The sequence below is a fragment of the Suricata suricatta genome, chromosome 8 (assembly GCF_006229205.1).
Source record: "Suricata suricatta isolate VVHF042 chromosome 8, meerkat_22Aug2017_6uvM2_HiC, whole genome shotgun sequence".
Taxonomy (NCBI): Eukaryota; Metazoa; Chordata; class Mammalia; order Carnivora; family Herpestidae; genus Suricata; species Suricata suricatta.
In genome coordinates, this window is record NC_043707.1 from 17,078,142 (window position 1) to 17,100,173 (window position 22,032).

The 22,032-nt window shown below is 49.4% G+C and overlaps 1 protein-coding gene across 9 annotated transcripts in view; it reads right to left on the bottom strand.

Annotated features, from left to right (window-relative positions):
• GGA2 (golgi associated, gamma adaptin ear containing, ARF binding protein 2) overlaps positions 1–21,565 on the bottom strand; it is a 32,845-nt gene extending 11,280 nt beyond the window's left edge. For 6 of the 9 annotated variants that reach the window (XM_029946241.1, XM_029946235.1, XM_029946240.1 and 3 more), the window contains exons 1-9: positions 21,369–21,565; positions 13,383–13,467; positions 12,230–12,305; positions 11,247–11,345; positions 9,023–9,146; positions 7,064–7,167; positions 5,689–5,769; positions 5,047–5,184; positions 1,337–1,418 (exon numbers count right to left, since the gene is read on the bottom strand). In XM_029946241.1, coding sequence (XP_029802101.1) covers positions 1,337–1,418; positions 5,047–5,184; positions 5,689–5,769; positions 7,064–7,167; positions 9,023–9,146; positions 11,247–11,345; positions 12,230–12,305; positions 13,383–13,467; positions 21,369–21,471 — 892 coding nt within the window. In that variant the 5' untranslated portion in view covers positions 21,472–21,565. Of the gene's footprint in view, positions 1–1,336; positions 1,419–5,046; positions 5,185–5,688; positions 5,770–7,063; positions 7,168–9,022; positions 9,147–11,246; positions 11,346–12,229; positions 12,306–13,382; positions 13,468–14,051; positions 14,162–20,849; positions 20,936–21,368 lie in introns of all 9 variants that reach the window. The other 3 variants (XM_029946237.1, XM_029946238.1, XM_029946239.1) reach the window with 3 other exon arrangements.
• Between the last annotated feature and the right edge of the window lie 467 nt (positions 21,566–22,032).

Below are 22,032 nucleotides of genomic sequence, written 5' to 3' on the forward strand. Positions count from 1 at the left end.
TAGACTGCTTCTCAGGAGTGACCAACTATTTCCTGCCATTTTTCTTAACTGTGGACAAGGGGCTACAAACTGACAACATGGGGTTAAATTCGCCTGGCACATTTTATTTGGCATGTGCAAGTTGCTTAAAAATTTAAATTCGATGGTCTCTGAGTTCACTGCAATCAGAGAAAATGATGGGTTTAGACAATCATCATCAAGAGACAACCAAAAACCACGGGCCTCTGGAAAACCACCCATGGAGTGCTCATGCTCCCCTGCCCCTCCAACTGAAACTGCATCTAATCAAGCCCCCATCTAATTCACTAAAAATACTAGGAATTTGGAGCATCTGGGTGGCCCTGACAATTAAGCGTCTGACTCTTGGTTTCATTCATGGAGAATGCCATCAGAAAACTGAGGCCCAGAAAAATTCTGTAGGTCAAAGGATAGTTCACGGTGCCTGGGTGGTTCAGTCTGTTGAGCGTCCGACTCCGGCTCAGGTCATGATCTCACGGTTCATGGGTTCAAGCCCCGTGTCAGGTTCTGTGCTGACAGGTCAGAGCCTGGAGCCTCTTTCAGATTCTGTGTCTCCCTCTCTCTCTGCCCCTCCCCCGCAAACCAAACAAACATTAACAAAAAAATTTAGAACGAAAAAGGCAGGGGACAGTTAGCAAGAGATGGTTAGAGAGAGACGTGCCAAGGGAAATCTGAATGCTGAATATTTGATTACCTTAAAACGTTTGGAATTTGCTTCAAAAAGAATAGGGCTGGGGCAGGAAGAGAGCAATACCCATGAACAAGATGAAGAAAGATGGGCCATGAGCTGGTAATTGTTAATAATAGGTGAAAAACACATAGGATTTATCCTACTATTTCCCTTTTATGCTCTGAAATATTCCACAATAAAAAGTGTAAGATGTTTTAACACCTTTGCATAGGTACTGAAACTCTCCACTGTCTCTACGTTACCTTCTCCATCCCTCACCAGCCTGCCTCATTTAGGTTGGCCACGCAGCCCACCAACCCTGGTGGGTGAAACCTTCGAGATGCTGCTGTTTCTCAGGCTTCTGTGGACTTCAGCCTTCCTTCCAGCACCTCCCTCATGCCCAACCTACACGGCATGTTTCCACCTCTCTCTATGCTTTCAGATCTGCCGACGGTTGCTTGCTCAAGCCTAGACTGTCCTGGAAATCAGTTTGAAGCCAACACAGGACATGCCCTTCCGAAGCCCAACCACCACAAAACCCAAAGCCCATTCTGTCTTGTTTCTGGCCCCACCGCAGCCCCGCAGGAAGGAGCAGGTCTGTTCTGCCTCCGGCTACTGTCTGTGCCCAGAGAACCAGAGCCACATTACCAAGTGCCTCGTCGTCATCCGTGGTGTCACTCGCCAGCCGGAACAGGGTGGGCCGCAACTTTTCACACCGTTCGTACACAACCTGAGAGAACAGAGCTTGGTTTCACCACACTCTCCAAGGACCAAAGCAAGGCCCTAGGTGCCTCCCATAAGCATTCAGCAGAGTCTGGGCTGCAGCATTCTTGGGCTGTCCCAAATGCATGACTGCAGGTTTGAAGCGACATGGCCACTACGGTGTCAGAAACAGTTTGGGCTACAGTTACCTGAATTTGTAAACTAGTTAAAAAGGTGAAAGAAGAGCTCAGAAAAGAGTCCTGGTTCTGAGTGTGTATGGCATTATCTCTTCCCCAAGCTCCTTTCCCTGTGCCCCCCAGAAGAGCTTTACCAATGGGATGACCCCACACAGAAGGCCTCCGCGACCACCCTGCTTTAAAACTAACACTCAAACTCCCCATCCAACTTCCCTCTCCGACACCGGCCCTGGACCCCCACTCCAGGCTCTCCTTGAGCAAACCCTCATTCCCCAGCAGGACCGTCGGGGAAAGCTCATGCTCCTCCTCCCAGGGAGAGTGCTCTGGACAACTGCACCCGCACATACTATGTCTTGAGGAGGACACGTAGCCTCTGCACGTGTGAGGATACCCTCCTGGCATGGGAGCTCAATGAGCACACTAGTCCTCCCCATCGGTAGTGCTCCCCGTCCCCGCTGGTCAAAGGGCAGAACTGAGGGAGGAGTCTGGGAGACGAAGCCGAAAAGAGCCCCTTCCTCTTGCTTTGCTCTCAAGAGGTACCCGCCTAAACAGAAGCCCACATGGGGCTCTGCTCCTACCGGCTTTATGTTTTAGAGAAGGAAGCCCCCTGCGGGGAGAAGAGCAGTGTGCCGGCGTGATCTCAGGTGGTAGACAGACCTGCCTGATTAGGGTTCAGGATTAGGAAGCCACTTGTCAGTACTTCCGTGCCACTTTTTCCAAAGTAGGCTTTACCCACTATAAAGATGCAGTTTTGCTTCCTGCCAAGTCTCTCCAGTCTCCTAGCTGGTTATCACCCTGGGTGGGGAGAGGGGGGAGCTGTGCTATTTAGAAGCCCATCACGCCAACCTTCCACAGGGACTCTGGAGCAAACTCACCACGGGGGACTGGCTTTGGAGTGCCTGCCTGGCCTGAGTCCACTAACCCTTCTGAGAACTGTCCCCTCCGGCCAGAGAAGGCCAGCAGGACCCTCTCTGCAATTCCACCCAATCCTAGCTGTGGCTGACTGACCTGAGGTGGGTACAGGAGCCATGCTGGACAAAGAGATTTCTCTCAGGAATTTGGAATTAGGGAAGATTCTAGCTTGTTTCTGCGAACCCTGTGAAATGGAAGGACAGGGAAACGAAGGAGCCACGTGAAGACGGCCACTCCTGGGCAAGGAAGCATAAGAAGCTGGAATGCAAAGACAGAAGACAAATGTACTGGCAGAAGGCAGGAGACAGCAGAGCTCCAAGGACAGACTAAGAGTGGCGGCCTCAGACAGCATTTCAGTGCCACTGCCAACTGTCTGCATCAGGCCGCAGTGGCTCAGAAAGGACACCAAAAGCACCAGCAACAACAAAAAAAACAGATAAATCGAACTTCAAAATTAAAAACTTTTGCTTCAAAACACACTGTCAAGACAGTGAAAAGACAACCCACCTAATGAGAGAAAACTGTGTGACAAAGGACTGGTACTCAGAGTATGCAAAGAATCCTTATAACTAAAAATAGAGACAATCCCATTCAAAACCAGGCAGGGGTGCCTGTGGGGCTCCGTTGGTTAAGTGCGTGACTTCAGCTCAGGTCATGATCTCGCAGTTTGTCAGTTTGAGTCCCGCATCGGGCTCTGTACTGACAGCTCAGAGCCTGGAACCTGCTTTGGATTCTGTGTCTCCCTCTCTCTGCTTCTCCCCTGCTCACACTCTGTCTCTATCCCTTAAAACAAAACACAACAGTTAAAAAAAAAAATTGGGCAAAGGATATGAACAGACATTTCTCCAGACCAGATGACATATAGGTGGCCAACAGACACAGGAAAGGAAGCTCCACCTAAACCATCAGGGAAATACACTTCCAAACCATAGTGAGGTACCACTTTACACACGCAAGAATAGCTTTTACCAAGAAAACAGACAATAACAAGGGGCTCCTGGGTGGCTCAGCTGGTTAAGCTTCTGGCTTCGGCTCAGGTCATGATCTCACAGTCTGTGAGTTCGAGCCTGCTTTGGGCTCTGCGCTGACAGCTCAGAGCCTGGAGCCTGCTTCAGATTCTGTGTCTCCCCGCCTCTCCTCCTCCCATACTCATGTTCTCTCTCTTTCTCTCTCGATAATAAATAAAAACATTAAAAAAAAGACAATAACAAGTGTTGACAGGATGTGGAAACCTGGAGCCTTCACACATTGCTGGTAGGACTGTGAAACAGTTCAAGGATTCAGCAAACAGTCTGGTAGCTGCTCAGAAAGCTAAACACAACCACCATATGATCCGGCAATGCCAGTCCTAGATACACACGCTCAAGACAATTAAAAGCTTACGTTTTATAAAAAAAAAAAACTTGTATACAAATGTTGATAGCATTATTCATCATAGCCAAAGTGAAAACCCAAATGCTCAGCTGAAGAAGAGACAAACAAAACATGAGCTAGCCATATGAAGGAATGTTATTCAGCCATAAAAAGCAATGCAGTTTTGATACATCTTACAAGATGGATAAAGCTCCAAAACATCCAGTGAAATCGGCCAGGCTCAGAAGACCACATTCTGTAGGATTCAATTTACACGAAATGTCCCAATAGACAAATCTACAGACACAGAACAGATTAGTGGATGTCAGGACCAACGGGAAGAGGGGGAGTCATGGGGTTGGAGAGTGACTGCTAAGGGCACCAGATTTCTTTTAGGGCTGATTAAAATCTTCTAGTTAGTGTTGATGGCTGCTTTTAAGATACATAAATTCTCAATAAAGGTGTTATTAAAAAAAAACACCTCAAGATGTGTAGGACGTGGGGAAATTGGAAATCTCAAGCAATGCTGTTAGGAACATAAAATGGTACAACCACTTTTTAAGAAACTGGCTAACTATTTTCCAAAGTTAACTATATACTTAGCATATGACCCAGCAATCCCACTCCCAGGCATGTACCCAAGAGAAAGGAAAATGTACGTTCATGCAGAATACTGCACACAACTATAAACAACTATTTATAGGAGCTTAATTCATAGTCACCCAAAGCTGGAAACAACCCAGAGTCACTAACAGATGGATATACATACTGTAATACATCCATACAATGTAATGCCACTCAGCAATGAAAAGCAAGCTATTGATACACATGCCATGAATGGATCTCAATTATGCCAAGAGGGAGAAGTTGGGAGGGAGGGAGAGAGAAAGAAAGAGAAAGAAAAACTGTATCGTTCCATTCATACAAAACACTAGGAAACATAAATTAATCAGAACAGAAAGCAAGCCAGTGGCTGCTTGGGGATAGGAAGACAGGGAGGCAAAGAGGAGAGGCGTTACCAAGGGGACTGAGGAAATTCGGGGGTGGGTGGTGACGGTTAGGGACATGTTTACTATCCTGATTGTGATGATGCCTTCACGGACATTCACATGTCAACACATGTCACACATGATTTAAATATGTGCAATTTCTGTATGTCGATGGCACTCCGTTCTACTTGAATTTACTTTTCACCTGCAAGGCCTCCTGGTCTGGTGGGGCCTGGCCCGGCCTGCGGTACATGCTCAGCATTTCCTGCAGCACCTTCACGTGACTCCGGACCTCCTCCACAGCACTGACTCTCTTGGACACCTTCTCTGATTTCTCTTGTTCCTTTTGGGAGAGAGAGGATGGAAGTGAGGGAGCAGAAGCCCTGGGTAAGGCCTGCACGCGGGATGGGAAAGAGGCGCTGTGCCGGCGAGCTCAGGCACATGGCGCGCACAGTGAGTGGGCAGTGTTCCCTCACTGGGCGAGGAAAACTTGGGGGCCTGGAATTCCTGTGAAAGGCAATGCAATCCGAGGCCTGGCCAACCTACAGCTTTTACCACCAGCCTCAATCCCTTTGAAAAACAGATTCCCAAGCAGACTTTCTATCACCGGGACAGAAACTGGGGTCTATGAAATGCTTTGGGCCCCTGGACGGAGATACTTGGGAAGTTACACTCCATGGTTTCTGCTTCCAGTCGCCATCCTGCTCTTCAGGGAGCCCGCGGCTATGCCCCGGTTTTGGGCCCAGAGCCCATCCTTTTTCCCGGCCAACTGGGCACCCAGGCCCTCAAGCACATGCACGTGTGTGTCAAATGCTGGTTCTGTAGAATCCCGCGGAAAGATGCCCACCTCCTTGACCAAATTCTTGATCAGCCTGTTGGCAGCCTGAAGATCCTCAGGGTGATTGCTCTTCAGAAGCCTCGTCAGAAGCTGAGGAATGAACGAGAAGAGCAGGTGAAACCACTTCCCTCTGTGTCAAACGGCCGGACTACTAGGCAGCAACAAGAGGACAGGGACACAGCTCCTTACTTCACAAGCGTCACCTTACCCAATGCTCGCAATGACACCACACAGGGATTAGGACTATCCCCACAGACTACAGGGTTTTCAGTGGGGCACAAAGGTGGAGGATTATATCCCCCAGGAGACATCTGGCAAAATCTGGAGATGCGTCCTGTGGGTAGAGGCCAGGATACTATAAAGTTCCTGCAGTGAACAGGAACAGCCCCAGTAAGAAAACGATCTGGCCCCAAATACTGCTGGTACTGAGGCTGTCCCGCGCCACACACTCTATGATGCAACAGACCTCGGTGATCCTGTTCACTTTACTCCCCATGCCCAGCAGAACACCACGGACATGGGAGTCACTCAGTCGTCCCTGAGGGCACTAACGATGGCTATACTGAACCCCAGAGTGTATAAGCAGCTTGCCCGAGGTGCCAGAAGATTCTTTCTCCAAAGTCCGTGCCATGCCTCATCTTCCCCCCACTTCTGCAACTGGAAGGCATCAGTAGAAGAGGAGCCAGAGAGAAAGGCAGCCCAGAACCAGGCCCTGCTTGTTCTAACCCCACAGCCCTTGAACATCTATGTCCAAGGGAAGGGTGCACTGAGAAGGCAGAGAGCACTGCTCACACATGGCCTGGAGCTTTCCTGGTTCCACACCAGTCCTGGTGTGTGACCAACAACAGTAATGACCAAAAGCACCACCAGGGCCCCAGGCCCCTCTCCCCGTTCAGAGGCACTCTAACGCTACTCCTGGGTCTTTGTCCCTGTCCTTACTGATGTCTGAGGAGCAACAATTATGAGAGGCAGTGGCAGAAGGAAAACGGGTGGGATCAGGCTTACTGGCACTAAAGACAAAGAACCGACCCACCATCTTCCCCCAATCCCACATATATACTGGATACAACTGACCATCCACACTGCCCACGTGGGTTAGCCTCCTGTACCTTGTTTCCCTCGGGAACACTTGCACAGATAAGGTGGAGGGTACACAAAACGTGGTATTTATTTGGCCCATTCATGAAGAAGACATCCAGACCTTATGCAACCTTATTCTAAGAGCCTGCTCCAGAGAGAACTCACTAATGCACCTCCCCACCTTCCCCCACACTTTGGTTCAGGGATCAAAACACGTTCCAGGAGATATTTCAGGAGAGTCTCTAAAGGAAGGGGAATGATCAGATTTCAGGTCAGCCACCAAGGCCAGGGAGGGGCTCCTTACCTTGGACTTTTCTTCATCAGCATCAAAGATGGAGCTCTTGGGCCAGGGAGAAGGTGGAGGCAAAATTTTATCCACTGGTAGTTTAGGGTCTTGCTTTACAATCCCTAAAACATGCAATTCATGAAGTTACAATATGGGTATGGGTACCCACTGACTTCACATAAAGTCCAAAACTCCCAGTTCCTGATGTCCCACTAGGAAAACACTGTCAATGACTGTAAAGGGATACAGCCGGGGTATGACCAAGGCTCTGCATCCTCCCAGAGGAGACTCCGAGGAAAGAGCATAAAAACAGGGGCATCAGAGCCAACTGAGAACAGAGACAGACTCTAGGGCTAGTGGGCTGTGGGCCTCATGCTATAAAAAATACTGATTATTGTATGCAGGCACATAACCTCCCAGGGCCCAGAAAGTACTGTAGGATCCATGACACTTCTAAAAACAGTGAGTACAGGGGTACCTGCGTGGCTCAGTTGGTTAAGCATCTGACAGTCTTTGTAAGACTGAGCCCCACATCCTCTCTCTCTGCCCCGCTCCCACTTGTGTTCTCTCTCTCTCTCTCTCTATCTCAAAATAAATAAACTTTGGAGCACTTGGGTGCCTCAGTCGGTTAAGCATCTGACTTCGGCTCACGTCCTGATCTCACAGTTTGTGAGTTCAAGCCCCATGTCAGACTCTGTGCTGACAGCTAGGAACCTGCTTCAGATTCTCTCTCTCTCTCTCTCTCTCTCTCTCTCTCTCTCTCTCTCTCTCTCTCTCTCTGTCGTTCCCCCACTCATGCTGCTCTGTCTCTCTCTCTCTCTCAAAAATAAAATGTTAAAAAAAATTTTAAACAAAATAAACTTTAAACAAACAAACAAACAGTGAGTAGGTGTAATAGGAAAAAAGTGTCCATCCTGAATCCAGGTTCCTCCTCTACAGAGCCCCACAGATTCCTAGCTTCTGCACAGGGCACAGAAAGGCATGAACTGCTCCTCCAACACTGACCAGCAGGACCCTGAACAGCTACCAATCTACTACTTCTCTTGAATCCACTACAGTAGAGATCACAAGGCAACAAACACCCTGGAATCTGAGAAGCCAACACCAATGTGAGTAATTCAGATAAAATGGTTTCTAAATGGTTTATGGGCCGGCATGAGCAGCAAGAGAACACCACCCTGAGGCCCACAGCACGAAAGGACCAGGCTCTTCTCCACCGGGCACCCCGTGAAAGACAATGGGAAAGGCCTAATATCCCACCTAAATCCTTCTCTCTCCTTCCAGAACATTCAACTGCTGGAGAAGAACAGCAAGCCCTGTAGTCCTCAGAGCAGTGCTGAAAACCTACTGTAGTTAAGGAACAGAAAGAAAACCCGGTGGCCGTAGGGGAAAGGGCAGGATCATGACCCCGGGACACAGTGTTCACTGAAGACAGGGGCTTAGGCAGAGCGGAGAATGACAGTGCCGGCCTCCACCAGGCTAACCAGCACTGGGTAACAATTAATAGCAGTTGACTGTTAGGAAAGTATCCAGAATAAGACTGTCTCTGAAACGCAGAGCACAAGGGAAGACCTAATGCTTGGATGGAACAGATACGAGGAAAACTCTAACAAATCAGCTCCCACACTAAACATGAGCTAACATTGCAGGAACTTAAAATCTGGTAGAGTGAGCGTAACTATAGCAACAACAGTCTCAAACCCAGCTCAACTCCTGCCTGCAAGAAGGAGTTCCTGCCCATTGCCAGGATTATTTATGGGGCGCCTGGGTGACTCAGTACAGCATACAACTCTTGATCTTGTGGTTGTGAGTTTGAGCCCCCATGTTGGGTGTAGAGATTACATAAACATAAAATGTTAAGAAAAACAAACAACCTATTTGTCTCAGTCTCTACTCCTATACAAAATGTCCAGTTTTCACACACACACAAAAATACTGCTGTAAAGAGGAAATGCAACGTGAGCGATGGAGTCTGACCTTGTTTCTTCAGCATCTGGTAAGCATCTCGGATCTTGACATCCTCTGGAAACCAGACTGTCCAGCTAAAGAGTATTTCAATGACTCTTCCTTTAACTTTTTCGGTGGTCCAGGATCCTAGGTACTGAAAATAAAAAGGAAAGAATTACAGTGCTGGAAAGGACTGAGCAAACCAGCCAGCACCCGCCACCACTAAGGAGGCAGCCACTGAGGTCCAGGGAAGTGAGCTGCTGCCCACGGCTGGTTGAGAGTTGAAACAACAGAGGCCAAACTCCCCGGCACTCGACTCCAGGGTGCCTTCAGGGTTTCTAGGAGTCACCCTCCAGAACTGCTAAAATTAAGCCCACCATATACTGGTCTAGGTTAGAGCCACTGGGGACCCTCATTTTTTGAATGAGACAAGAATGGAATATTAAAAGAATATACTTGGTCTTTGTCCCTAGTTGCTGGCAGTTTTGACAACCCCTGGAATTCCCTGAGGTACAGGAATATCTTTGTTATTCACAATGAGCCCCCTTGGACCGCACCTCCGTGTATGTTAACCATTCATGGTGGGCACTCAGTTTCAAGGGAGAGACTGACCACTTTAGAAAAACCCACCATGTGACGAGAGGGTTGGAAATTTCAGCCCTAGCCCAACCCCCAGGCTGTTCCCCTAGGAGGGAAGCGGGCAGGAGATGGGAGTTCAACCATAGCCAGTGGTTTAGTCAAAATGCCTACATAACTCCAGATAAAAACTCTGAAACAACGAAGTCTGGAGAGCTTCCTGGTTAAAACACGTGATGCACAGGAGGGCGGTGGGGAAGCTCTGCTCCCCACTTCCCGCAAGACCCTGTCCATGCAGCTCTTCCGTCTATATCCTTTATAACAAACAGGTAATAACAAGTACAGTGCTTTCCTATCTTTTGTGAGTCTTGTTAGTGAATTAAGAAACCTGGTGGAAGGCGTCACGGGAACCCCGAATCTGCGGGCAGTCAGAGAGCAGAGGAAGCGGCCTGGGGACACCTGAGACCCCACCTGCTATCTGAAGTCGGCAGCACAGTCTAGGGAGGACTGAGCCCTTCACAGGGAGGGTAGTAACTAGTGGCAGAACTGAAATGAGTTAAATTGTAGAACACACAGTTGGTATCAGAGAATTGCCGAGAAGCAGCAAAGGAGAGCACTGATGTTACCACCCAAGAATGGTGTTGCTAAGATAGGAGCCAGGAGAAAAGGTGCCAGGGACAGGCAAGAAGGGATATAACACTTAGAGCCACACCTAGTATCACTTGACATGGACATAAAACACACACACACACACACACACCGTCCTCAAGGGGTACCTAGGTGGTTCAATTGGTTGAGAGTCTGACTCTTGATTTCAGTTCAGATCATGATCTCAGTTCTTGAGATCGAACCCCAAGTCGGGCTCTACACTGGGCATAGAGCCTGCTGGGGATTCTCTCTCTCCCTCTCTCTTCCCCTCCCCTGCTCATGTTTGTTCTCTCACTCAAAATAAACAAACTTAAAATAAATAAATAATTAAAAAAAAAATCTGTCCTCAATCTTGAGTTCCTCATCCCTCTAAGCCACCCACCACAAGGCCGTCTTTAAAGGGACAACGTGAATGCTGACAATTAACAGCAGAGCTCAGCTGGTGATCACAACCAGCATCCTAGGCCTTGGAGAGTGCTGGGGAAAGCCACTGAAGAAGACGTGACACCAGCTAACCTGTGAGGTGGACCTGGGCAATCTCAGGTCTCTCAACCCCTCTGCTGTCCTAGGAATATGGACACAGCCATGAAATAAACAGTAATGTGGTGTAGACACCACCTATACAGGACACCCGACTGAACCCCCTTAAGACTTCTACATAAACCTTTAAGACTTGCTGGGTGTGGAGACCAACTTGCCTACGGCCACACAGCACAAGCCCAAAACGTACATTCCCTCTGCTTATTAACCCCGCCACCTAGCAACCTGGAGTGGTCTCTCTCTGCTCTCCCTGCCCCCTCATGCAGAGGCCAATTTCAGATTATACCTGGGAAGCTCCCTTGAAGGTTATGAACCAATAAAGAGGAAAGCTCTCACGTGCGGGACATCCCCTCTTGGATCTGTCACAAACCAGAGACAGCTGGCAGGCTCCACTGTGAGCTGGCCTAGCTTGGGACCAACAAGGGAGGAAGGAGTGGGAAGCTGGGGGTAGGTACAGTATAGGGAGCAGGGCTAAGGCCAGGGCGCTCACCTTCGGGGACAACACTTTGATCAGTTCATTGAGGAAGCGGAATTTGGCCACCTCGTTGTGGAACTTCTCCCCACAGTGGTTCACACACATCTCCAGCACCTGCACAGACACAGGACCCCCATGAGAAGGGAAAATCACTGCTTCAGGCCGCTCTCAAATCTGATGAGCGTTCTCTGAAACCGTGGCTGGTGTTTCCTCAAGACTACAAAGACACTAGAGTTTGAGGAAGGGTCACATTTTCAGACTAAGAAAAAAATGCTACCTGGGTGATCTCGCTGTAACTATCAGGTCTGTGCCCAGGAGGAAGCGGAGTGACATGTACCCTGAAGCCCCCCCACCTTTTAAGGAGACCCTTGGGCAGGTGGAAGTGGCCAGAGAATCACCTCCTCAGGGGCAGGAATCGGTATGCGAAGCCCAAGGCTGTTCAGCCTGACGCTGCGTGCTGGCTTCACGGCTCATCGTCAGCGTGGCGAGATGAGCCTGCACTTACTTTCTTTGGCCCACACTACTGTTTACCATTTCAGACTAGTCACAAACGTCAATAAATTCAGAGAATTCACATAAAAATCTGAATTTCTGATTTCTCTTGGAAAACAAAGTTCTAGCAACTCTGGGCCCAGACTCACGCCTGGCAACAGCCAGCCGGTCCTGTGCGACGGCTGCCCTCTTTACACTGGGCTTGTGCTCACCAGTGCTTCCGTCCTCACCTCGGAGCTCACTCACTTATGTGGCCTGTCAGGCCCTGGTACCTGTGGCACTTGAACTTGCCAGCCCTGGTCTCGGAAAGACAAAAGGAAATAGAACCTTCTCTTTCTCCCCACACAGCGGCCTCAATGCTGCTCTCTAGAAACAGACCTCAGATGCAGCAACCCAAGCCCCGAACTCCCTGTCAGACGCTCTCCACCACACTGAAATGCGACCAGGGGCTGCACTCTCCAGCGTCACGACAGGAACGCTTACACTAAGGAGCAAGCCAAACTCACCGTTAGGGCATAAAGAGCTTCCTTCTCTTGTGGAGACTGGATCTTGTGGGCCAGGAGCCAGGGTGCGTGGGTGGGGCTAAAGGAAAACAGAGAGGAGCACCTGGGTGGCTCAGTCGGTTAAGAGTCCAACTTCAGCTCAGATCAGGATCTCAGGGTTCATGAGTTCGAGTCCCACATTGGGCTCTGTGCTGACAACTCGGAGCCTGGAGCCTGCTTTGGATGCTAAGTCTCCCTCTCTCTGCCCCTCCCCTGTTCACACTCTGTCACTCTCTCAAGAATAAACATTAAAAATAATCTTTTAAATAAAATAAGATAAAGGAGAACAGAGAAACCTGGGCGGAGAGGAAGAAACCAAGCAGTATGGCTATGTACGCTCAGTCGAGTCACCTCCCTTCCAGCAGCACGAGGCCCAGAGCAGAGGTGGAGTGACTGGCACCCAGCCCACCCACGTGCCGCTGAAGAAGACCACCCCCCGACCCACCATTCTCGCAGTGACAGCACCTGACATCCTCCCGTCACCTGCCTGCAGCCAAGCCACTCCTAAAACTCCAAGCTGAGCACTTTAGGGCCAGACCTGCGTGTAACCAGGTCACGAGCAGTACAGACCCGTCAGATGACAAATGCTCCGTAAACACTAGAGCAGAAAGTGTGACCAAACTCGTCACTCATTTCCGAATGTTGAATATTCAGCAACATGTAGATTAAACATGTGATGACTGATTTGATTCTTCAGTTCCTATCCAGATGCTCTGGAAACAGGAACCAACTTACCCTTTTCCTGCTTATTAACAAAGATGACATTTAGATTGCGGGGAACACACCGCTCTCCTCTGCACTGCTACACAACCTTGCTACATTCTACCCGTAACATTCAGAGGTCTCCTCAGCAGCAGTGTCTTCTAACACTAAAATGTTTTCCAAATAATTGCCAATTACAAGCGGACTATTCTGTTTAAAACAAACAGACAAAAAACATGACTTTGCTATTTTGGGGAAAATGTTCTCAGATTATGGAGAGGGAAAAAAAAAAAAGAAAGACAGCCCTACTTTCTTCCTCTCAGGTGAAACAGACCCAAGAGACAAAAGCATGCGCTTAGTCTGAGGTATACCCCTTATCTGAGGTGTGTGTGTATGTGTGTGAAAGTCACCTTACCCGTTGGGATCAGTGTTCACCTGGTCACAGAAATTCTGGATAGCTGACCAATCCTGCTCCGACATGCTTGGGTCTGTGGCTTTATCTGACAAGGAAATAAAAATAAAGAATAAAAATAAACATACACCTCGCCCCCCCGCCGCAAATAAAGTGGCAGCCAAGGACTGTGCTATCACTCCTCAAGGAGATCAGGACCCACAGGCAGAGAGCTGAAGGGACAAGACCTTGGCTGTGCTGCCGGCCACCATCAGGCACAGCGTCTGGCACATGATGAGGCTGGGGTGAGGATCTGCTGACCAAATGAACATGTGAGCTCTTATCCTGCAAGAGACTCTACTTCCGAGGCAGGGGTTGGCCTGTGTGTGCCTCCTTCATGCCTCCCGCCAGGACTTCCCCACTTTGGCCCGGCAACGAGGGTGAGCATGCGCAGAATCCGGGAGGCGACTTGTAAGTTTCTGAACTGTGTGACGTAAGTTTAGAACATACCACAAGAATGTAGGTGGCTCCACTTGGTCATCCCACCATCTCCTCTGAAACAATACCCTTCAATCTAACCCTCAGCTTACTGAAATCCGTTCTGAGCATCCTATGTAAGAGGCTTCTCCATGTGGTCTAATAAGAACTCCCCGTTTTCACTCTTTAAAATGCCATTCCTTTCCATAAACTTACACATTCCCAGGTCCAATCATGCTAGGGTCTCCTGCACTGGAACACTGGTATTTGGATGAAATCTGAGGACTCTAAGCGTTGAAGGCATGGGGACACAGCCAGAGAGACACCTGTGGAAGCGGCATTAACAGAAGGCCTAACTTAAGACCATGCTCCACCGAGGGGAAGGGCAATCTTTGACCTTCCTCGTGCTGGATGACAGCAGCTTCACCTCCTTCCACTGCTGCCCAGGAAGGCTTTCCATCCTGCATGTCCCGCCCCAGACTAAACCAGGCTCTGCTCTCTCACAATGGAGCCGCTGGGAGGCCTCTGTCCTAGGCTTTCTGAACTTCCACCCGGACTCCTTCCTGTCCAGCTCTCTGGGGCCTACCCACCTCTTCAGGGAAAGACCTTCCTGAACCTGACTGAGAAGTTCTTTCAAGCTCTACAATAGGCTGATTCTAGGTCCTGTTTCTGATATTATTCCTTTTGCCTGAACCTCTACTCCTCTCCTGAAAATCCTACCCCATTCTTCAAGGCCCAAATGACTTTCCACCTTCTCCCAAACCTCCTCCTGCTGCTCCAGCCCCCAAAATTCTCCTCCCTTCCAATTACTAAAGATCCTATGGTCAAGCAGAGTTTAACCTTTCCTGACTACAGTCACATTTCTGTCATGTGGAAGTCATGTGTCTGTCCACCTCAACAGTGAGACTCAAAAAGCCAACTCCATTTTGGCTGGCATTGCCACATTCCCTCACCTGATCCTCTTCAAAGCTCTTTCCCTACGCTGTATCTCAAAAGTCCTATCCTGGGCACCTAGGTGGCTAAGTGGGCCAAGTGTTTTAGTCTTGATTTTGGCTCAGGTCATGGTCTCATGGTCACGGTACCAAGCCACACCTTGGGCTCCATGCTCACAGCATAGAACCTGCTTGGGATTCTCATATTCTCTCTCTTTCTCTCTCTCTCTCAAAATAAATAAATGTTTAAAAAAGAAACTCAAGAAGGCAAAACCCACATATTCCCTGCAGTGCTTAGTACAATGTCTTACTTTAAAGGCACAAAATAATTACTCATGAAATAAATTATTTAAAGCAGTGAGTCTCAGATTCTGGTTAAGGATGTCTGACTCATCATCCTAACCTATTTAAGCTTCTTTAAGTTTTAGTTCACTACAAGGTCAAGGTTGATGCCTCCAGGCATTCAGACCTCAACATTCAACTGGACCCAGAGGCAGAGATCGGCAGAAAACAGCGTTCCTTCTCCTGCACCCTCTCCCCGCCCCCATCAAGTGAAGAGTTAGACAGGCACCAGCTTTTCCAAATAAAGGAAGAAAACGCTTCTACAAGGTTAAGTCATGTTCCAAACCCTTAGTTACTATGTGTCATACACCAGGCTGAGTGTTTTCCAAGCTTCCCGTCCCCTCAAATCCTCAGAAGGGAGAGCACCACCATCATCTCACCATTTTATAGGGAAAGAAAGCTACCCAGCCATAAAAACTAGAAAACAACAGGAACGGAACTTCAGTCCCATGTCTGGCCCAAGCCAGGGCCCAAACATTTCTCACAGTAAACTCAGTTCCTTGACAGAGACAAAGCCTCTTTGGAAACTAGTTTCTTCAATTTCTCATCACTAAGATATCAGCTCCCTAAAGCAGGAAGATGGGTCTCATTCACCCTCGCATCCTCTAGCACCTAGAATAGTAACTGGCACAAAGATCTACTGAATGAATGAATGAATGAATGAATGAATGAATGAATGAATGATTCATCTTTTGCTATGCAGTTTGACCAGCTGGCTGGATGTATTTCTGACTCCAGTTCTAAAACCACTGGGTTTCCCAACACTTAATGCCGGCCTGTGGAGCTATCTCAGAGGCCTGCAGCAGCTCCAGAGAAAACAGCCGCTGGGGAACCAGCAGCCGGGTTTGATCAGGCCAGGGCCTGACCCAGGTTTGTAGGACATCCATCTGCCCCAAGGAGTGGCTGGGGGCAACTAGGACATGGCCAACCAAGAACTCAAAGAACCCCTTCTCTGCTTCCCATGACTGCCACAGCCCCCCAGGGGCCATCCCACTGGGTTTATTTAGCTGGCCTTCGGGCAGGACAAATACCACCACCACCATGCATCTGCTTAGTAAAAGCAATGTTTCTATCCATTTCAAACCTGCTACAGGGTGAGAGGTATTAAGAAAACAGCTGAGCCCTCCAGTCGTGAGTGAAATGGCTCATCTAAGGGTGACAAAGTCAGAAGGCAAATCATCTCACACCAGCTGCCAACCAACCACTAGAGTCAGGCCTCTGGCACTCAGAGCAGCCTGCACTAGTGAGGGGAACCCTGAGGCTGTGGGGAAGGGGGCAGTCACCTCAAGGAGCATTTAGAATTCAACCCTTCAGGAAGTACCCACTGACCCCCACCGTAGCCCGGCAGTCATTCAAGTAAGCACACTGAGTGCATCGTGGGTACCAAGACCCACCCCAGGAATCTCCTATGCCATGCTCCGAGATAAAGAACGAGCTCAGCCCTCCAGAAGCTGGCAGCATATAAATAGATTGCAATCTGACCACCCTAAAGAGAGGCACAAGAGAGGCACAAAAGTGGGGCTGGAAGGAAGACAGGACACATCACCTGGGGGTAGGTCCAGAGAGAAAGAAGAAAGGGATTTACTGTGCACCCCACTTGAAGCTCGAGCACCCCACCTGAAGCACGGATCGATGGCAAGCAGCCTCTGGCAGCACTACAACAGCTTCCATCCTAGAGACCAAGGGGCCTCAGGGCTGCTTTTAAGAGCATAGGACTGGGGCACCTGGGTGGCTCTGTTGGTTGAGCCACCTTCAGCTCAGGTCATGATCTCACATTCATGGGTTCAAGCCCCATGTCAGGCTCTCTGCTGACAGCTAGCTCAAAGCCTGGAGCCTGTCTTGAGATTCTGTGTCTCCCTCTCTCTGTGACCCTCCCTTGCTCACGCTGTCTCTCTCTTTCTCAAAAATAAATAAAACATTTTTAAAAATGGAAAAAAATAGAGCATAGGACTGGCCAACAAGCTAAGAGGACTACTAAGAGGAAACTGCTTAAATCAATTATAGCATACCCATACAAAGGGACGGAGGTTTTCAGTAACAGGATGAGACAGGTGTCTATGCAGTCATGTGGAACAATGACCAAAATCAATTAAATTTGAAGGAGGAGGTTTACAGAGAGCACAGAAGCTGCTATTTGTATTTTAATTTTTTTTAATGTTTATTTATTTTTGAGAGACAGAGACTGAGCATGAGCTGGGGAGGCGCAGAGAGAGATAGACACAGAATCCATCCACAGCAAGCTCTGGGCTCTGAGATGTCAGCACAGAGCCTGATGAGCTGTGAGATCATGACCTGAGCCGAAGACGCTAAACTGACTGAGCCACCCAGGTGCCCCACTCTTTGTATTTTTTTTTTAATGTTTACTTATTTTGATAGAGATAGCGTAAGTGGAGGAGAGGAAGAGAGAGTCCCGAGCAGGCTCCACACCATCAGCACAGAGCACCATGTGGGGCTCAAATTCCCAAACCTCGAGATCATGACCTGAGCCAAAATGAAGTCAGTGCTTAACTCACCAAGCCACCTAGGTGCCCCTGCTATTTGTATTTTTTAATATGTTTTGTTTTGTTTGTTTATTTTTGAAAGTGAGAGTGAGAGAGTATGAGCAGGGGAGGGGCAGAGAGAGAGGGAGACACAGAATCGGAAGCAGGCTCCAGGCTCTGAGCTGTCAGCACAGAGCCCAATGCAGGGCTCAAACCCATGAACTGTGAGATCATGACCTGAGCCGAAGTTGGACACTTAACCGACTGAGCCACCCAGGTGCCCCTATTTGTATTTTTAAAGTATACGCTTCTGTAACAGCTTCCTGATTATCTTTGGCGAACTACTCCTCACCAGTTCTACATCCAAAGTTTTTCTTTTTTTTTCTGCTAAGCCAATATGAGTGAGTTTTCTGCCATTCACAACTAAAAACACTAATAATGATAGTATCGAACACTACATGCTAGGTACTGTTCTAAGTGTTTCACATGTATTAACAACTCTAACAAAGACAGGTCACTACTATCCCTATCTTCGAGACACAGCTGCCCTGCCCTGCCTGCTGAGTCCAGATCTGATAGTGACCTGAACTTGGCAGTCACCAGACTGCACCTAAAGTGATTTCCTCCTCCATCCAGCCCAGGCTCAGCGAACGCAGCTGTACTGTCCTTGCGGCCATTCCATCACCGCCCCCCTCCGTACCTCCTTGTCCTTCCATTGCATCGAGTCCACTGTGCCCCACTCCCCACATCCTGGCAAATTTAGTTTAAAGGTTTATTTGTTTTTTTAATGATTATTTTTGAGAGAGCACACGTGCAAGTAGGGGAGGGGCAGAGAGATGGGGAGAGAGAATCCCAAGCAGGCTCTGCACTGACAGCAGAGAGCCTGATGCGGGGCTCGAACTCACAAACCCTGAAAGTATGACCCGAGCCAAAATTGGAGGCTCGACCGAGGAGCCACCCAGGCATTCCCAGCAAATCTAGTTTCAACTGTAGTTTGCCTCCTCTGATCCTTCTAGGGATGGAGAATCACACAACCATGAAGACTAGAAGAAACGTTTCTGATGTCCAATCAACACTCTGAGGATCTCAAGTGTGAAGGGGAAGGTGTTCCTGCCACTCTCCCAGAGGGGACATTTGGCAATATCTGGAGACATTTTTGGTTTTATCTGGACATTTTGGTGTGTGCTATTGGCGTCCAGTGGATCGAGACCAGAGATTCTACTAAACGTCCCGTAAGGCACAGGACAGGCCCCTGCAACACTGTTATGGACCCCAATATGTCATGGATGTCAAGGTTGAGAAACCCTGTTCTCAAGTGTGCAGGTGGGCTCCCTTTTGTTTCCCTTACCAGCCAGTTCTCAAACTTCCCCACCTCCTTCCTGGATCCCCTGGTTCCACCGCAGCCCCCAGCACTCAGCAGGGAATGGTGGCAGTGATACTGAAACTTATTTGCATGTGTAATCATCTTTATCTCCTTCCCCAAGCATTCGGAAAAATACAAGGTGCCCTTCTTCTCTGCAAAGCAAGTCACCCCTTTCTGCTCGGGCTCTGAACTCCCTCAGCATCGAGCTTGCCAGGGAGCCAGAGTACTGGACTTGGAATTTAAGGACAGTTCTTCAAAGGAACAACAGGCTAAGGACAAGACTGACAGGTGCCTCTCTCGTTGTAAGATCTCCTTTTTGCCTGAATTCCCTCCCTCCTTCCTTTCACAAAGGCCACCAACAACAAAAAAAAAAAAAAAAAAGAAGAAGAAGAAGAAAAGAATGGTGACCAGGGGCTACTCTCTCCCTACACCAAGCTTTATATTTCAGAGTGGTTGCCGACTCTTCAAAACTCAAGAGACCTCACATAAAAATGTAGGTTCTAGCTCTACCTGAAAAACTAGAAGATCCAGCACGTTTGGGACATTAGCTTAAAACGTCTGGGGCTAAAGTACCCCCTCCTCTGGCAGTCATGTATCCTATTATCTCCGGCACCAGGTTGGCTGACAGCCGTCCTGTCACCCAGTCCATGTGACTCTCTCTTTGGCAACTCCAGTCTAGGTGTGTTCTCCACCACCTCCTAATTAACCGCTTGTCCCCACCACTTAACTCAAAGATGCCTCATCAGTAACCTTTTAGTTGCCAAATTCAAAGTTCCTCCTTCTCCTGCCTGACTCTCCTCCATCTTTCTGCAGCAAAGCTGTCTACCAACTGTGCCCTACCTTTGAGATCTGTGGCTCTCCACCCTCCCAGCTGTGTCCCAGCCTGTGTCCCCTACGCCTGTGTGCGGCTGCTTTCCCCACCTGCTTCCTAAATGGTGAGGTTCTCCACGCTCCATCTGCAAACCTCTGCTCCGGACAAGCTCTCTGCCAATGAACTGGAGATTCCCATGCTGACCTCCAGCTCACCCTCTCTGCAGCTGACTGCCTGTTTGGAGAATGTCTCTCTTTGGCTGTGCCACCTGCACCTCAAACTCCACAACTCAACTATCAAGTCCTCCTCCCAGGAGAGTCATTTCTAACCAACCAGTTACCCTGAGCCCCGAGATCCATCCTGGACTCCTGGTCTCCTGCCTCCATTTGAATGCATCCAGGCTGCGGACTGTGCCCACTAATGATTTCTACCGTCAGTCCCAATACCTCTGTCCTTCTTCAGCCCCTAACACTACCGAAAGACCTTTTTTATTTACTCTCCTCCTTAACTAGTTTGGCTCCACATGGCTGCAGGTGATGCTTTTAATAGGTGTACCAGATCAGATTCTCCAGCTGAAAAACGCCATCCCAACCCCACCCCAGAATAAGATATAAACTCCTTTCTGCAGCATACAAGCCCCAATTAGCCCTGCAGCCTCTTCTCCAGGCTTTGTTCTTCAGGCTTTGCACTCTAGCACTACCAACTACTGGTTCCAGAAATGTTCCACACTCTCCTGTCCCCAGCTTTTGCACATGCAGTTTCCTGTGCTTGAGATGTTCTTGCCTATACTGTCCACTCAAATGCTTGATTTGCTGTGACAGTCCCCAGGTAAACAGACCAACTCCTACCACCGCTGTGGGCCCCCACCCCCAACGTGCATTTGTTATGACAAGTTGCCTTTACTGCGGGCTTGGACCCATTAAACAACGTTTTTGTGATCAAAGACCCCGTCTATGCATCTCAGGATTTTCACCATCTACCAGAGCCCAATACAAGCAGCACGTTCGCTGTCCTCTTTGACTTTCAATTCCTCATGTGTAACACAGGGACATAACCCCTACCCTCCAGGACTGTCGTGAAGCTTACCATACACATAAGTCCAGCCAGAGTAAACACGCTCAAAAGGTATAAAGGGCTTGTTTTGACGTTAACGACAGCAGGCAGCAGGTGATCTGCACCAGAGACCGCAAGAGGCTGACTGGCTCGCACGAGTAAGTCTAGTCCCCTTCAGTGTAAACGTCCCCATCTCCAAAACGTGGTTAATAATAGAAGCTGCCTCTTGGGGTCTTAATGAGGATTAACAATGGCTGAACTGCCTCTAGCAGAGTGCTTGACACAAAAGAAAAGCCCAACAAACGCTAGCCATTACGTTTGTAAGGTTTATGCGCTACGACGACAGTAGCGGTGGGCAGTGGTGGGGAGCAGAGCACCGCGACTCGGGTTTGCCGCGCGACACCCGGGCCGATCTCCGCACCCCAGCCCGGCCCAGCCTCCTCTCCGCAGCCACCTGCCCGCCGTCACGTCCAAAGAAAGGCCTGGGGAGTCAGGAAGCCAGGCCTCACGTGTGGCGCTGAGCCCGCGCCGAGGGGCGGCCCCGTTACTCACTGAGCCATAGCTCCAGCGCTGCTGCCGGCACCGGGGGTCCCTCGGCCGACTCTGCCCCTGCCGCGGCCTCGGCCCCCGCAGGCACCGTCGCCGTAGCCGCCATGGCCCCAACCCCGCTATTCAAGCTACTGCCGCCCCTTCCCCTCTGGCCACCGCCGCCGCCGTCCGGCGCGCTCCCAGGCAGCCGACGCGGCAGGCGCAGGTTGGCACGTGACTGGGCGGGGCCCATGGAGCCCCGCCCGCCAACCCGGCCCCGCCTCCCTGCGGTCTAAAGGGCTGGGGACGCTGTTTTACCAAGATGATTCCGCTCCGACGGGTGTGCGTCCGTCTGGTCTTCTAGACTAGCAATGGGGTCAAAGCCCATCAAGCCAATTTAGCGAGGCCTGCGCGCTCTCCTCCTTCTGGAGTAGGCTTGTCAGATGAAATGCAGGACGCCCACTTAAATTTGATTTCAGATAGACTAGGAATAGTTAGGGGGCATTTTTACCCAACAGGGTCTTGCGCCACACCACCTTCTCTGAAATGACACGCCCGCTTTCCTCCATACTCCCTTATTTTCTTCATCACACATTACACCACAGAGGTTTGCTTATTTTGCTAAAGGATAATTTTTCCCCAAAAAGTCATGATTCTCACACATATTGAAATGAACACGTGTTAAATA